The sequence below is a fragment of the Argiope bruennichi genome, chromosome 11 (genome assembly GCF_947563725.1).
Source record: "Argiope bruennichi chromosome 11, qqArgBrue1.1, whole genome shotgun sequence".
In the NCBI taxonomy this organism is placed as follows: Eukaryota; Metazoa; Arthropoda; class Arachnida; order Araneae; family Araneidae; genus Argiope; species Argiope bruennichi.
The window spans coordinates 20,520,079-20,537,968 of NC_079161.1; the positions used below are offsets into that span (position 1 = coordinate 20,520,079).

The 17,890-nt window shown below is 31.2% G+C and overlaps 1 protein-coding gene across 1 annotated transcript in view; it reads right to left on the reverse strand.

Annotated features, from left to right (window-relative positions):
• LOC129957188 (protein artichoke-like) overlaps positions 1-17,681 on the reverse strand; it is a 41,269-nt gene extending 23,588 nt beyond the window's left edge. The window contains exons 1-5 of the mRNA XM_056069384.1: positions 17,287-17,681; positions 15,969-16,676; positions 11,420-12,317; positions 6,162-6,733; positions 3,728-3,851 (exon numbers count right to left, since the gene is read on the reverse strand). Of these exons, the coding sequence (XP_055925359.1) occupies positions 3,728-3,851; positions 6,162-6,733; positions 11,420-12,317; positions 15,969-16,640 (2,266 nt within the window). The 5' untranslated portion in view covers positions 16,641-16,676; positions 17,287-17,681. The remainder of the gene's footprint in view (positions 1-3,727; positions 3,852-6,161; positions 6,734-11,419; positions 12,318-15,968; positions 16,677-17,286) is intronic.
• Between the last annotated feature and the right edge of the window lie 209 nt (positions 17,682-17,890).

The window sequence follows — 17,890 nt, forward strand, 5'->3', positions numbered from 1 at the left end:
GTATGCAATGAGATAGTTGTTTTAATTTTTAACAAGTAGTAGAGCAGTATGCAATGATATAGTTTTTTCTACTTAAACATACAAAATAGCACAGCATGCAACTAAATATTTATTTTAATTTAAACAACCTAAGTAGTCACAATGTACAACGAAATAGTTATTTTAACTTAAACAACCTAGTAGCACAGTATGTAATGAAATATTTATTTTAATTTAAACAATCTAAGTAGCACAATATGCAACGAGATAGTTGTTTTAATTGAAACAAGTAGTTGCACAGTATGCAATTATGTGATACTTTTTGATATTGTTAAATATCCTTGTGCTACTGTGAAAGTGAAATAATCCATCAGAATTCGTGCTTGCAATTAGAAGTAACGGCCCATTTCATGCTTAGCTACAGCTTATAATATAGAGAAACGGCAGGGCATTTTCGATCTTCCTCTGTTGATCAAATTATTTCAAAATCTGATAAGAAATTACAATTAGATGATTAAAATAACTATCAAAATTGTATTTATTTAATATTGTTTTTGAGTTATATATGTGTAACTACACTCTGATAAGCAAAAGGCCAGTCTACGGATAAACACAAAATTAGACAAAAATGATTTTGTATGGAATATCATATACTAAAATTCATTTCTCTTGCTAGTCACGTTTTTTAATCATTTGCAATAACTGAAAGAATGAAAAAGCATATTGTTATAAATTGTATTAAAAATATTTTTAAAATTTATCAAAATTCGAAAAAAAAATTATGGCGAAAAAAATTGATGCGACAGATAAGATACTTCTTGAATTTTAAAGCGATATTTAGATTATTTGGGTGCAATAATAAGCATAAAAAATAGCGAGGAAACATATCTATATTTTGACAAATTCTTAATTAACACTCGATTCAAACTTTATGTCGTAATTTATAAACAATATTGCCATCCTATAAACATCATTTAATAATATAAATTTCGCTACATTTTACACATTGAAATTTGTGGTTCTTAACATTTGAAAAATGCTGATGTTTTACTCTCTCTTTTGAAGATGATAGTTAAATTTTAATCAAAATTTCAGGTTCATCACTGAAACCTCTTGAAACTGAAAACAAAATTTCAGTTTCACATTAACTGGGAAAAATATGTGCTGTTGATCTTTATATCCAAATTTTAGATTAAGACAAAATTATATTGAACAGCCAAAAGAAATAATATCTTTTTTCTTTCAGCAAACTATAGTTTATTTTTATCATTGGTACATATATATATATATAAAATTAATAGGAAAACCAGGAAACAAAGCCTTCAGTCCCACCTAAGTACCGATTCACAGTTTTAGACATTTATTACGTCAGCAATAACCGCCAACTTACATCCGCACACCATTTTGGAAAAATATTATAAAATAAATCTTAAGGAAGCCTTCAACCTAAGAAACTCTGGTCCGATTTCGCCAATTAATTTCTTTGTTTAATGTGCAAAATAACCAGTTAGAACGTCCTTTGTATTTCGTAAAAGTATAATTAAAAGTAGTTTTTCCATTTTGAGTGATAACATACAGTTCGTCACAATTGGTTAATGTTATTAATAACGTTAGCGAAGCTCTGATAGCCAAAGACGGCTAGTATTTATTGATAATAATATATTTTTAAATTCTTAGTGTCATCATTTAGACTGAAAATATCGTATGCGAGCTAATTTCCATTAATTATTTGCGGATTGTCACTTACATTTTAATACACAATAATTTATTATTGTGTATTTTAACTCGCATTGCCACTTGTCTCACCAAAAATTTATAATACATCTATTTGAGAGTGAATTGGCATATCTATCCATTGTATTAAAAAAATTACGTAAACATCGCGTTTTATTCGCTTTGTGATTGGTAGATAGGAGGCATTTGAGGTTTGTTTTGCCAGTATTGTTTGAAATATTTAATGAGAAGTGTTATCACGTCATAGTAAATATTTATATTGCATTTGATGGGGAAATAGTGACAAAAGAGGAAAAGCTAAACTTTAACTAACACCAAATGAGTTTAAAACAATATTATTTGTTAATTCTACTTTTATACATACTGTTTGTGGCAATGCTAATGAATAGCTTTTCCGTTTGTTTATCTTTTTCGAGTAACAGAGTTTTTTCTTCTCTCGACTAGCAATCATCTGAATACCTAAGCAATACACGTGTTGTCCCTGCATTATTTTTTTAAAAATAGTAATGAGCATCCAGCAATATCAGCTGAATAAAAAAAGAATTAAGTGAAGAATAGTGTGCACCCGAGTTTGTCGCCAATATGGCAACCCATCGGAACGCTCTTCCAGCAACCCTAATGCTGTTTTGTTTACTACTTTTTGCAATGGTTAAGTTGTACATAAACTACAACTATATTATGGAAAATGTTAAATTAAAAATATTAAAGAAATATCGATTAAAGACTTTAATTTTGTTCTTTATTATAATCAAAAGTTTATTAAATAAAGAAAGTTAAGCTTTTAGTTAAAAGTTATTTTCTTCTTTTTCTTTTTTAATGTGAATACGAACAGAAAATATTTATTCTTTTGCAATTTTTAATTGTCAGTATGCGCTTTAAAAAATCGTCTGCATTCTCACTTTAAAAGACAGCTGCAATGGAATTCTTTGCTTTTCTCGTAATTCTTTTGGTGTTATAACGGTTGGTTCCCTTCATAATTTGTTATGTCGGGAGTATTTCGAACCTGTAGAATGGATGATGGTGAGTTGATGAAGTTAGGAAAGGATGCTTGTTTGAAAATTTGTATTGAGAATGGTTTGATATCGAACCGGAAGAATGGATGAAGGGTGAGTGGAATATATTTTTTTACGAGTTGATGAAGTTGGGAAAAGGATGTTTGTTTGAAATTTTGTATGGAGAATGTTCCGATTGCTTCTTTCTCCGATTTTCTTTTCTTTTGGGTATGTACTGTTTCTGTTATCCACACAGTCTTTATGTTCAATGTGCTAGCGAAGCTACTAGGTTCCCGCTCCCGCTGTTAGCGAAACCGTAGGATGTTTTTTTTTTGAAGTTAAAAAACTCTGCGCAGTGCCTTCTACAGATGGGGAAAAAAAACAATACTTATCAGTAAAAAGTCCTAATTATATGGCGGGAAATGGTAACCGTAACTGTTCCGCGGAAGTATTTGTTTATTTTGTCTGCCATCTTTATTGGCGACTTGGCATTGTTGGTTCAGCAGGGAGCACACTATAATTTCCTCTTACCAAAAAAAAAATAAAAAAAATAAAAAAAAAAAAATGAGAGAATCTGCCAATTTGAAAAGAAAAGTTGATCGTGAAGCGGCTATGTTGGCAGCAAAATGTGAAAAATTATAACGATATTTAGATATTGGAGATAAGGCAAAGATTGTTCTCATTGTGGAGCTTTCAGTTTTGAATCAGAAGTAGGCTGATCGGAAAATATATATTCTCATCATGGAAAGTTTAAGCTTACAGCATTGAACGAATGGCCATTGAAGTTTAAAAATATGCTAACTGGAATTGAAGAAAATCGGGTACAGTATAAAATAACACAGGAGTTGGTGCGCGAAAGCGAGCCCTAGTTAATTATTTAAAAGCATTTTTAAAAACATTTTTATAAATCAAATATTTTTGAACCATCAGAAAAATTATAACATTATTACCAAGAAATACGAATTGATGAAGTTTCAAGACAGAGGCTTACAAAATATTTTATATACAAAATATTTTATTACCTGCAATCATAGCAATTCTTTTAAACTTGGAATTGGGACACATTTCCTCTTTCTGAAGTTGAATAATGATTCTGTCAGAAAGAGGTCCTTGAAGACTGCAGCGTACTTCTTGCACGTCATTGATCTAGGTACAAAAAAAAAAGTATATACAATAAGTTAAAAGGTGGTTAAATTCTTAAGACTTGAAGGCTCCTTTTCGTTGAAAATAATTTAAATAAATGTGGTGGTTTAAAATTCAAGATTTCAAAGTCTTAAAGATTCTGAAAATGTATGGTCTTTGTATCATGACTATATAACAGATAGTGTTTGTCTAAATCGTTGAGTTTTTTTGTACACATATATATATGAAAAGACAAGAAGACAGACAACCAACCCATAGACGGATTAGTTCCAAAATTTATGATAAAATTTAATTAAACTATCTACATTTTGGAGGTGCTAAAATCTACTCCGCATTTCGTCTACGTTTCGGAGCAAACATAATCACAGGTATAGACAGATTTTCTTTAAAAAAATGTCAATAAATTTTGATACAAATCTAAAATATATACTTGAAATTTGCATTTTTGATTTTATATAATACTAGCTGAATTTGGTGGCTTGCTGGTTCGCCTGGATTAATGCTCTCTAAAATTTTCAATTATATATTTTATAAAACTTGGTCTCTTAAGAATATTTTGTTGAAGAATCGATTAAGTTTCATATTTAGATAGTCATATACTAATATAGAAACCTTGCTTTAGTTTAGTTTAGCTTAGTTTAGTTATATTAAAGTCCCGTTGTAAAGCAACACTAAGGCTATTTTGGGTCGGACCTCGTCATTTTGAACCGCGGTCAGATGATGAGGACTGCACCTGAGCTGGCACCCCCTCTCCACACCGCACCACACCAGCGGGAGGACGTTTGGTCTGACGGATTTAACGTGCAACAGGCCCCCTTACACGACGGTTTGTTGGTGGAATCGGGTCACGAACCTGAAACCCTACGGCTTACAAGCCGAGACCTTACCACCAGGTCACCGCGGCCTTATAGAAACCTTGCGTCATTTTGTTCATTGTATTTTACATTTCTCTAATTTCCTATTAGCTCCCACGGAATTTGAATTTTAAATTGAAATGGAAGTGAAATAAAATATAAAATAACTAATATAAAAAATTGAAAATGAGTAATATATAAAATTGAAATAGAATATAAAAACGTTTTTGCTAAATCCAAAAATGGTTTTAAAAAAATGTGAGTACAGAAAACACTGTAAAAAATAAATAATAATAATCAAACAAATGAAAAGCAAAATAAAATCAAATAACAACTAGGACTCCTTAATTTTAGGAAAATATTTTTAAAAAATACTCATATATATATAAATATATATATATATATATATAAAATAACTAATATAAAAAATAAATAAATATATATAAATTTCAATCCCCACCATTTCCACACCCTTTGAGTTAGATGGTCCATTTACGAACTCATCCAAGATTTTTACATTATTTCTAACAATATATTCCAAGCCAATTAAAATCCAAACAAAATTACTCTAGTTGGGCTGTTCGCAAGATAACACGGACAAAGCGTTATACGCATATATATATATAACATATTATTTTGGTTGAAGCAGAGTGCAGGTTTGAAGACATAGAGCAGAAGTAAAAAAGAAGCGCGAAACAAATGATCACTAGCCTTATATAACATGGGATTTCCGGCCACGCGCTAATTCCATACACGCGGTGACCTTTGACACCATTTTAAGGGCACCGAAGGGATCACTTTCATTTGATACGTAGTACTGATGGCGCATTAGTTTTACAGAGGAATTAATTAAACCGAAAGTGGAATTGGATCACGAAATAAGACAATATTTTTAGAATGAAGTTACTATGGGCTAAATTAAGATTAAATCTTGGAAATTAATTAAATTGAAATTAGAATTTAAATATCATTACATATATATATATATATATAAACACATATTTTTTTTGAAGCAGAGTTGTGGCCAAAGGGAAAGAGACACTTTGAATTATTAAGTTCGCTTTTATTTCATCCCGGAAGGCATAATTTATCTACAAGAAGCGAGGGCGAACTGACGTCCGTAAACAAGCGATACAAGTGCAGAAGCGTAAATAGGAGAAAAAATATTTTCCCCGAGTTATTTATACTATGGGATCTTGACAGGGATTTCTTTACACGTGCCGCTTTAGGTAAGGGAGTTATAGTGATCTTTTAAAAAGAATTCGCTTAGGTTGGCAATTTTTTATCTCTTCACTCGGAGTGTGGGAATCGCTGACTTAATCACTTTTACAAAGCTTCTGTTACATTAATTAAATATAAAAAGGTAGAATTTGATCAAGAAATAAGAGAACATTTTAGAAGAAAGTTTATTTGGGCTAAATTAAGCCTAATTAAATTAAATTAAAATAAAAGTACTTACAAAATTCTGATATTTCACCAACCACTCTCTGAATTCCCAAGCTTGACAATCACAGATCCACGGGTTCTTTGACAAAGTCAGCAACTGAAAAGACGAAGATGTATTCCATTTGCTCAATGGAAGTCTTGTCAAATTATTTCCTGCTAGCTTCATTACTTTCATAGACGGACTTAAATCCAAATTAGCATCACACAAGCTATTGTTCTCAACGTTTAAAATTTCTAGGTTTGTCCAATTTTTAGCAGAAAACCCAGAAAAAGAAGTTATGGCATTGTTCTCAAGATTGATTTCTTTTACGTTGATTGGAAATTCTTCTGGAATAGCTTTAAGATTCTTATTCGTACAGTCGACATTTGTGTACACGTTTTCACCATCAGCTTCGCACATGCAATCACAAAACTTTGGACAGTTTTCGTGCCAAAATTCCAAGTCACTGTGATTCAGTGATCGAATCGGTCTGCCTTGTAGAATGCCTGGTGATTGGCACGTTGGCTCATCTTCTAAGGTTGATCCTTTCACTTTAAGCCAATCCAAAATCCAAGAAAGCCTGCAGTCACAGGAGAATGGATTATCTGCAAGAGATTATTTAGAAAATCTAATCACTTTTATTTATTATTCGTCACAAGAATTAAAGAAATCTAAATAAACATCAAAGAATAATTAGCGGAAGTAATCTCAGATTGAACTTTCTAGTGTGCATCAGAATTTTTACTATCCACGTTAAGTGAGATAAGACCTAATAATTAATAATTGATGGAAAAAGGTAATTAAAAAAATTCTTTTACTAGACATCAGATGTTTACCAACCATATTAATCGAATAAATTTAATATTGCCAATCAATTATCATGAACTACATCTTTTCATAACAAAAGAAAATTTTATTTTTAAACTAGTGTTCTCGGGCGACCAGCTAGCTCACCGGTGATATTGGTTATCTTTGGCTTCAGATAAATCGTTTAGATATGTGATGCCGCATGGTAGTTGTTTATTTTTTTTTGTGTGTGTGTTTCAAGCATTTGTCTATCTTGTGGAAACATCACTTTTGTTCCATTAAAAAAAGCTCGCGCCAGCATTCTGCAACACGAGTCTTTTAGAGGTTTTTTTGTTTTTGTTATGGTGAGATTTTAAGGTCATTTTTTTAAAAATAAACGTTGTTGTTGTTAAAACCTTTAGTTCTTCTTAATTTGAACACGCATAAGTCACTTTATCTTAATTTCTGCACCATAATAGATATAACTTCATCACAATTCCATGAAATTGCCTAATTTTAAAGTCGTGTTATTTTAATTATCTTATTCGAGCGCCATTTTTTGTCTGGAGACCGTCCCATGACAGTATGGTTCCATTAAAAACATAAAAGTGTGGTTTATCTATTTTATAAATTGCGTGACATTATTTCCTTTTTTTGTTGTACTTTTCGTAAAATACACAAATACTAAAACAAAATTCTTAGTCTTTACTTTTCAATAATGTAAGAAAATCACGCAATCCAAAAGTTGTTGAAACAATGCAAAGGGTTTGAACTTCAGGGTAACAAGCAATCAACTGTATATATTAAAAGCTAACGTACGGGGCGTAGAAATCGAGCTTATTACTAATTGTCGAATGGCAACAGTTAAGTATAAGCAAAATATCATCCAAATTTCAGATTGCCTCATTCGTTTAACATTTTAGGGCTGTACAAAACCAAATGCTTCGTAGCTAATTAATGGAATTGCAAAATATTATTAGAAGTGTTCTGAAGATAGTTCACCACGTCACCAAAGAGGACATTCAGACAGAGGAAAGAAGTTATAAAAGAAATCAAGAAATAGGTTTAAATAAAAAGTTCAATAAAGCGCAAAAATAGGCTTAATCGTTGTCAGATAAGTAATCGTGGGAAGACTTAAAGGGGTGATCCAAAATAAGTTTTCAAGCAGCAGTATTTGGAAAGTAGAAATTGTGGATGGGAATGTTGTTACCTAGAGTAAAGACAAATGGCGCTAGTTGTCTTAGACCGGACGTTCGAGCAGGTAGTGTTAGTACCGAGACCTAAAACAGCGATAGTAATGGCAAGACGTCTAGAGAAGTGGTCTCGCACAGAGGCCGTGATACGATTTCTATGGGACAAGAATGTGTTCCCATCGGACATTCACAGACAAATCGTTGAAGCGTACTGAGACAAAGTAATGAGTAGAAAACAGGTGACGAAATGGTGTCGTTCTTTTGAAGCGGGCAGAGAGATTGCTGGAAAAGTTTAGGTGGGAGGTCTGGAGTCACCCCTCATACAGGCCCCCGGTTTGGCTCCCAGTGAATATTTAGTTTTCCCGGCATTGAAGAGACATTTATCCGAAATGAGGTTCATATCGGATGGTGATGTTCAAAAAAGTGCCGAGGACTGATTCAATAGCTAACTGATTATTACCAAGACGGGTTAAACAAATTGGACCAGCGGTGTGATAAATGCCTCAACAGGTTTGGTGATTATGTAGAGAAGTGACCGCCATATATGTCTCTTAATTACCATTTGTATCCTGGGTCTATTGTTAATAAAGCATTTTTCCTTTGCCTTGTAAACTTTTTTTTTGGATCACCCCTCTTACTATTGAGTTTCCCGCCAAGCACATCAAAATCGTGCTAATCGGTCAAAAACTGACTAAAAGTATGCAATCCTGGGTGTAAGTCATATCACTGACTCTGAGACATGTCCAAAGGCACACGGATGAATAATACTGAATGACCGGACCGACTCAACAGCAACACTGGTGGGAACTGTGGTTGAGTCCTAAGGGCCATCACTGACCTCGTTACAACCCTTCCGTAAGGAAGTACGTCCCTTCATCGATGGGAGGAGCCAGACCCCCACCTTTACGTGTACCCTCCAGGGGGGCGAGATCCAACCACCATGCCGGAAGCATCTCATCTTCATTTCGACATTCTCTCCGCGGGAGGACAATCCTGTATGTATACCAGAAATGCTAATAAACGGCTTCTTAAATTGAGATTAAAAATTGTCATGATTATATTTGGAAAGACATCGGTCAAAAATTGTTCACTTTTGGCACCCATATATTAATCTTAAGTCTAGCCAAATCGTTATGAAAAAAACTGATATTCAAAAACTTCGAAAACTGATACTCATATCTTCGAAAACACTTATCTTATAAAAGGTGCTTTTTGTTTTATCTTAAGACAAAAACATTACCTTTTTAATGACATAAATTTCATTTTCTTACAATTTTACATTTAACTTTAATAATATTTTTAATTCGATTTGATACATTGTTCTGAAACAATGTGCATACGAGACTCAAACTCTCCATCAAACCATTCAAGCACATGCTTTTGCCAATCATGCAATCCGTAGAAGGATTTTTATTTCTGCTTTTATTTCCTAACTAGCCGCCTTTGGCGACCAGCCGGTTCGCCAATCTTAATGTTCGTTTAAATTTTAATAATTAAATAGGTTGAACCGGAGTTTAACCCCCTTCTTCGCCAAGTTGCGATAACACGCCAAAGCTGGCAATCTTTATTATGCACTATAATTGAACATCTGCTCCTTTGCTTTTAAACATTTCGCAAGGCCGTTGTTGGCGATTTTTAAAAATTTTGCCAAGCAGAGGGTTAAACTCCGGTCGTACCATTAAATATTTTACGCAATTCCAACTTTAATAGATTCTTCAGCAAAATATTTTAAAACTTCAAATTTTGATAGTCATATAATTCACTCATAATATTATAAAGGCCTTCAGTCATAACGTGATATGTATCTCTCTCATTTTCTGTTACCCCTCGTAGAATTTATGCTTTAAATTAAAGTGTAAATGATTAATCTGCAATTAATATAATAATATTTTTTACTGAAACAAAGCATTTTTTTAATAATATGATTACTGATAATAGAGTCACTGAGCATTTAAACTTTATGGGCACTAAAGAATATCTTTCTTAATTTATGTCATATCTCAAGAATTTGTCAACAAAATTTTCTCAGGTTCATCAGGAACAGATCGATTCATTAATAATGTTTAATTTTAAATGCATCAAACACTAAGAAAATAAAATGAATCGTTTAAAATAATCGGTCGAAAACAGGTTTAAAAAACTACTTAAAAAATGATGTACTTAAAAGCATATACAAAAAAATATATAACTAACATAAATACAATTTAATTACAAAAGCATGCAACTAACCTAAAAATAATTTAAATCATTGAAAAAAAGTTAAAAAAAAAACTACTTAAAAAACGATGCACTTAAAACTATAAGCATATACAAAAAATATATAACTAACATAAATACAATTTACTTACAAAAGCATGCAACTAACCTAAAAATAATTTAAATCATTGAAAACAGGTTAAAAAAAAACTACTTAAAAAACGATGCACTTAAAACTATAAGCATATACAAAAAATATATAACTAACATAAATACAATTTACTTACAAAAGCATGCAACTAACCTAAAAATAATTTAAATCACCCGTTGATAGTGGTTGTCATGACAACAATCAGAACAATGCGCATGCGTGAATTTTCTTCGCCAGTTAGGTAACGCAACTGCGTGAATTTTTCTACGCCAGTTGGGGTAACGCTATGCAGATTATACATTTTTAATTTCCTTTATTCTGTGTTATTTTAATTCAAAAGTACTTCAGAATGAATCTGAAACATGGATTAATTAACAATGTTAAATTTTAAATGCATAAAACATTAAGAAAATAAACAGAATCATTTGAAATAATCCGCCGAAAAATGTTAACCGTAGCCTCATTACTGTTGGGAGAAAAAAAAACTGAAGCCTCACTCATTTGGCGGTGGGGAAAATGGAAGATTTTTTGGCGGAAAGGTTTGCGGTAGGGAAAATGGAAGATTTTTTTGCGGGAAAGTTAGTTTTTAATTAATAATTAAAATTCTAATTAAAAATTCAAAAAAGGGACCCCAGGTGCACATTCCCATCCTCCAAGGTATACATGTACCAAATTTGGTAGCTGTATGTCAAATGACCTGGCCTGTAGAGCGCCAACACACACACACACACACATTGAGCTTTATTATAAGTATATAGATATATGCGCTTTGAAAATTACAAAAAACAGTTTTAATAGAATTCATGTATTTTAGTCGTTTTAAATAAAAAGGTGAAATGTATTTTTTTGAAGAAATGCACCCAAATTAATAATTTAACAGTCAAATAAGTAAATAATCTGGGTGAACTTACTGGTCGCCAAAGGTGGCTAGTATCAAATAATGTTTAAACAAAAGAATTCCTTACCCGCCATCCACAGCTTTTTCAGTTTCACCATATTTTTTTCATCTGTTGGTAAAGAGCTTAAAGACAGCGTCGTCATATTGTTACTTGATACGTCTAAAGTCGTCAGATTGGTAAGATTTTGCAATGCTGGGTAAATTGATCTCAAATTATTATTTTTGAGAGAAATGGTTTCCAAATTATTCAGTCCAAGAAATTCATCCTGGTCCAAAGATGTTAATGATGCAGAATCGGCAATGAACTCTTCCATCTGTCCAAGACCTTTCACTGAATGATTTAACTGCTTCAAATTCGTATGAGACAAATCAAGTGTTTGAAGGTTCACCAGCAATTTAAAGCAGCCTGCGTCAACTTCTGAGAGTGAATTTCCCGAGAGATTCAAATTAGTAAGAGACGTTAGATTTTCAAGATCGCCATTCAGGACATGGCTGATTAAATTTCGACCCAAATCTAAATGAAGAATGCTTTTTGCGGATGAACCAAATCGGATCGAAGTTATTTTATTTGAATTTAAGTTTACAGTTTTTAGAGAATGAATAATATAATGATACCGATCATCTACAGGAAATATGTCTTCTACTGAGGACAAGTCATTTTCGGCCAACTCCAGAGTATATAAGCGATGTGTATTGATGAAAAATTGACTCGGTAAGGATGACAGGTGGTTGCCATTCAGAGAAAGCTTAGTAAGAAATATAAGGTGACTTAGAAGATAGGGATCTAATTCATCAAAATTATTGTCAGTGAGACCCAGGATGGCCAGGTTTCTGAAATTATCAAAAGTCATAGAACTTATATTCAGATGAGGATTGCCGCCAATGTCTAACACTTTTGTAGACCACATTCCACTCTGGAAAGCATTGTCGATGTTTGTCAGGTTGTTGCCATACAGTTTTATTACCTAAAAAGAAAATATCCATTACTTGCTTCAATGACAATATCTGCAAATGCTTTTTTAATATATTACAAACAGAAAATAAAACCGGTAATTAATAACTTAAAAAATGGAATGATTATATAGAAGGTGGGTAAGCCAAATTTAAATTAAGAAAATACTTTTACTATAAAATTTAGAAATTTAATGCTTTGTATCCCCAAAGAAGTTAAGTAATTTATAAGGCTATTATCTTATTTCAGAACGGTTGTGCCGCCAGGGATTTAATAGTTATTTAAAGGACCGGAGATAGCCTCGTAATATCAGGTAGGGACTCCATGCAAACATCAGTAATTTATAAGGCTATTAAAAGGAATACAGCCAAAAAATAGGCATACACATTCATCTTTATTAGAAGTATAGATATAGATATAGACATAAAATGTAGACATGAAAGACATATAGACATGAAATAAATTGATGCTCTGTATTCATAAAATATAGGGATAAAGAAAAATTTCTAGAAATATCTCTAGAAATATCTGTCTTCCTGTAGAGTGTTCATTCATCTCATCGGTTGTTCAGTAGAGAATTTTTGTTCTAAGTTATAACAATAAAATATCACAACGTTATATCAAACTTATGAAAGTGTCGATTCCACATTCTACTGAAAGAGAAAAAAAATCGCTTGCATTTAAACCCCCCCCCCAAAAAAAAAATTAATTATACAACATCCATCTTCCGTTTATGCATAATCAACAGTGAAGCAAGAAAGCATTGTATAAGTAGCAGCACGCCTTTCTCACGACAGTCATTATAAAGATATAAAATTATCTAAAAGAGAAGTATTTATATTTTTAGAATTCAGTCACTTTTGATCGCAAAAGTGTAGAACTCTTTTTGTTTAACTCTACAGTGTATGACTTTTTTTTTTTTTTACAAAAAATTGTATGTGTTTTGAATAGCTGCTTACAATTCAAGAAATATTTTTTAAAAATGCTAAAGTATTTTTTCGTAAAATTTTAAAAAGATTAAAATGTGTGTAATGACTATATTAAAAATTAAACAATACACCAGCGACATAAATCACATTATAGCAATTCTGCAATGAAAATAAAACTCCCTGTTTATCAATACATTTTTTATAAAGCAAAAATAGTATTTTGATTATATTTTAAATAATAGAACTGTTCAAACAACAAAAGCTATCTTGGTATTTTTCCAAATTCCCAGTTTAAATATAATTCTAGTGCTGCTATTATAATTTATCGGGTTTTTCTACAAATTTTTATCTAAAGCATTTAAAAAAGATTTCCAAACATTCATTTTCGCACTTTGGAACAATCATGTGAAATTTATAAATGGAAATAAAAACATGTACTACAGGGTGCACTAAAGGATTAAAATGTTTGATTACTATACCCGGAAACTGTATAAAATTTAAGCATCATCATTTTTTCCAGTGCATTTATTGACTCAAAAAATATTAAACATAATTTGTTGCGTTATTTAATACATGTCAGTTTCTGACAGTTTAAAAATTTGCTATCGTATCACGATTAGAAGGGACTCCTGTGTAAATGTAAAATAAAAAAGCGGAGAAAGACCTTTATAATTAATACTTTGATTTTATTTATCATTATTATTAGCGGCATGCTTCTTACAAGCATTCTTTTTCAAAAAAAAAAAAAAAAGTCTCCGAAAGAACGGAAGTTTGAACGATGAAAAAAACACATTGATTAAAAACGGGAAATCCCCGACTTTAGAAGAACGCAGCACAGCTTTTTAATTTTGTTGTCATGCTTTTTCTTAATTCTAGAGACTCGCGATAATGTCCAATTTATTCTTTTTAATGATTCATATAAATAAATTCGAATTCTTTTGAAATCATTGAAATTAGTTGTTATATATAGTTTGTATTTTATATTGATAATTTGAATTTAAAGTTATCTAATGAAACAACTTTCAGTAGAAGTTTGAGATTATATCAAACAACTGCTCAATTAATATACACAAAAGATACACACACAAAAAATATAAATATTTCAACAAATGATTACTATAAACCAAGTGTAATGTCTAAAATTGTGATTTTTTTATGTTATTTGTATAAAACAAAGAGTATCAAAATTAAAAATAGAAACAACATACATTCAGGATCATATAATAAAAAACACATAATCATCAATTACATCAATGCAAATTTCTAAGTTTCGTTACACCTAAATTAAATCTACTTTTGGCAGAACTGTCAATGATTGAAGTGAAGTGCAGCAGCCATTTCTCAAATATTAATTTTAATTTCTTGATACATACATTAAAATGAATTTTAATCTTAAGAATATAAGATATATAAAAATAAAAAATAAAATTTTAATTAAAATAAAAGATTGAATAATCCATCCATATTACTCAAGCGAACGATTGAAAATATTTAATAGACTTTAATCGAATCGAATTACTTTACCGAAAATCGATTTTATATTTTAGACGCGTTTTCACCATTCGATTGAAACCAAAATTTTATATAAAAGTATGTATGTAGCCACCAAATCCCAATATAATATAATATGTCCCCACCGATCTTAATATAATATATATAATTTTTGAGCTACCACGTTTACATGTTTCTGTACAGACCGACAGATGGCCAAACCCTTGTTGGATTTTGCTGAAATTTTTATAGGAGTTTACACTAAAGACGTTAAATCTGTATACCGAATTTCATCCATCTAGCTCTCTTCGTTTTGTAGTTATTGGGTTAATTTATATTGGAACAGCCGTACAGACATGATTTCTTTGATCGGTTATTCTCAAAAGTTGATAGAAAGCTACAAATTTAGTGTAAATACCATATACTAATTTTATCCATCTAGCACAAAGGTTTTTAAAGTTGTATTTGTCACAGACAGACAGACATAAGGTCAGATTTTTGTTTTTCGAACTCAGGTGGGCCTGAAGCATAAAGATTCGACAAAATCTCGAGTTCAAATTCTTTGAAGATTATAATACTTTCTCTATACTTGGTACAGTAGACTCCCGATTATCCGCGCCTGCCGCACTAAGGTTTTTTTTTTTTTGCTTCCAAGCAAAGAGAAAATGCTTCCAAAGCAAGAAGCAAACACAAATTACTGATTTCTTCAAAAAGGTGTAGTTTTACAGTTATGCTTTTGTAATTACATAATACATTTCAGTATTAAAACAGTACATATGTATTAATTTTTCTGTGTATCCTTGACGCCTCTCGTAAAGACTAAGCACTTTTCTGTTTTCATTAACAAAATGCATTTTAGGTTCGTTTTGAGTGATATACTAAAATATTAAGCGTTAGTTAAACATTTCCTGCTGTTTATTTTACGTTTTATTGTACATAAAACGATTTTTCAAAGTTGGAATGACTGTTTTCCCTTTTGCTATACCCGTTTTTAGCTTTTATCGGATTATTCGCGATTTTTGTTTTCCGCGATGGCCGCGCCACCCAATTCCACGGATAATTGGGAGTGTACTGTATATGAGAAAATAAAAAATGTATTATATCAAAATTCGAAGCAATTCCACTGGAGGAAAGTTTTATCTCATATAAGGTAAAGAAACGTTACAACTATTTAAAAATTTTATAATCATTTTGGAATAAATTACAAAATTTCCGGAACACAGTATAAAAATTAATTTACTTACCATTGGATTCAAGTTATTGAAGTAACCATCCACTGTCAATAATTTGTTGTTTGACAAATCTATGCTTTTCAGCTGATGAATTGGAGGGAAAATATCTGGATCAAGATTGCTGAGCAGGTTATGAGACAAGTTCAGATATTCCAAAGACCTTGCATTGAGGAAGGCATCAGTTGAAATATAGTCAATCTTGTTGTCATACAATAAGGCATCAGTCATCAACAAATTATTCTGAAGCTGATCTTTAATGCTTTCCAACAGGCCGTGAACCAGCTGTACTGTCTTGAAGTTTGCATTCGAGAACGTACTGGAGATAGTGCCAAAATGTCCACCGATAAAGTTGACAATCTTTAATCCGATTACATCAGCAAGTGCATCATCTGGTATGTCCACCAAAGGTCCATCTATTTCGAGAACTGTTATTAAGTGTCCTGAAAAGGCTTTACTGGGAAGAGAATTTAATTCCGGTGCAACTAGTCTAAGACTGTACACACGATCATATCTTTGTAGTAAATACTGGATGGGTTTTATGTCTGTGACGTTTTTGCAAAATATTTTTGTGTCTCTCTGCGCATTTGTACTGCAGTAACACAGTGGATACCTTAAACATACAGCAGCAATGGATACATCAAGAAGCAGGAAAATCCACAAGACTTTCAAAGCAGTTTCAGCCATTCTTGAATCTTTTTCTCTTGGGCAGCACAAAAAACACTTTATGAAAGTAAAAATATTTTTTTAAATTATTTACAGGTTTTCGTAAAAGAAATTCAGATAGTTTTAAAGCGATTGAGCAAACTTAAATTTAATTTTTTTTAATCTGAAAACTCCTAGCTCTTTTTTTATTACAAAAATTTTCAGCATATTTTCAAAGTAAGTTAATATGATGTCTGATTAATTATAATTTAAATACTATTCCAAATCGTTTTCAAAATTACATTCTGCTACTTATGAATATACTAAAAATGTTTCTAAAAAGTATATTTTCAGAAAAATATACTTAATAGATACTTAATATACTTAAATATAATATACTTAATAAAATTATAGAAAGAATTAAATTATTCAAAATCCGTAAATACTAAAAATCCCTTCTGCTATAGATTAAAATTTACAATAAAAGTAAAATATTAATTTTTTATGGCCAGTTTTCAATTTTAATTCTTCTGATTAGTAAATAATTACAAAAGAAAAAGGAATGCAAATTTCGTAATCTTCTTAATCATAAAAGAACTTAAAAATCGAGGCTGACTTCATTAAATATACTTTTCAATACATTATTTCATGCAACTTTTTTCAAGATAATATAATTTAAAAAACTTACTGTAGCGTCCTTAAAAAAGATGGGAACAATTTTCTTGAAGCCAGAACTTCAGGTCTAAATATTTTCTAAATAACAATATGTAAAATCAAAGTTAATTTTCTCAGAATATACATTCAATTTTTTTAAATATAATACCGTTCGTAAGCTATTTCAAAGTATGTTCAACATTACTTCATGACATAAATATGAAATTTGCTTATTATGAAGAATTCATTCAAACAAAATAAAACACTTCAAAAGAACTACGTTAAAAGTATGAAATAACAACTAGAAATTTAGATACGTCCTTAAAGTGGTTGTTAGAGGAATAACTCTCAGAATGAATGCTGTTATCTCAAGAGGCAGTTTCGATTTTAACTCAAGTAAAAGTCACCGTAAGTCTTTGCGACACTAGCGCAAAGGGCTTATCGGAAATTCGCTTAGAAACCTAACATGCTGTCTTATTTTATTTTTTATTTTTTTCTATTGTAGATATGGTTTATCGTTGCACAGGAAATGTTTGATGACATTTATATTAGGTTATTTTTTTCTTCCTGGTTGTTAAATGCGTTTATTAGGAGACGATACTTTTCGAAAGCAACTAACTGCTGCATTCCTTATCGCT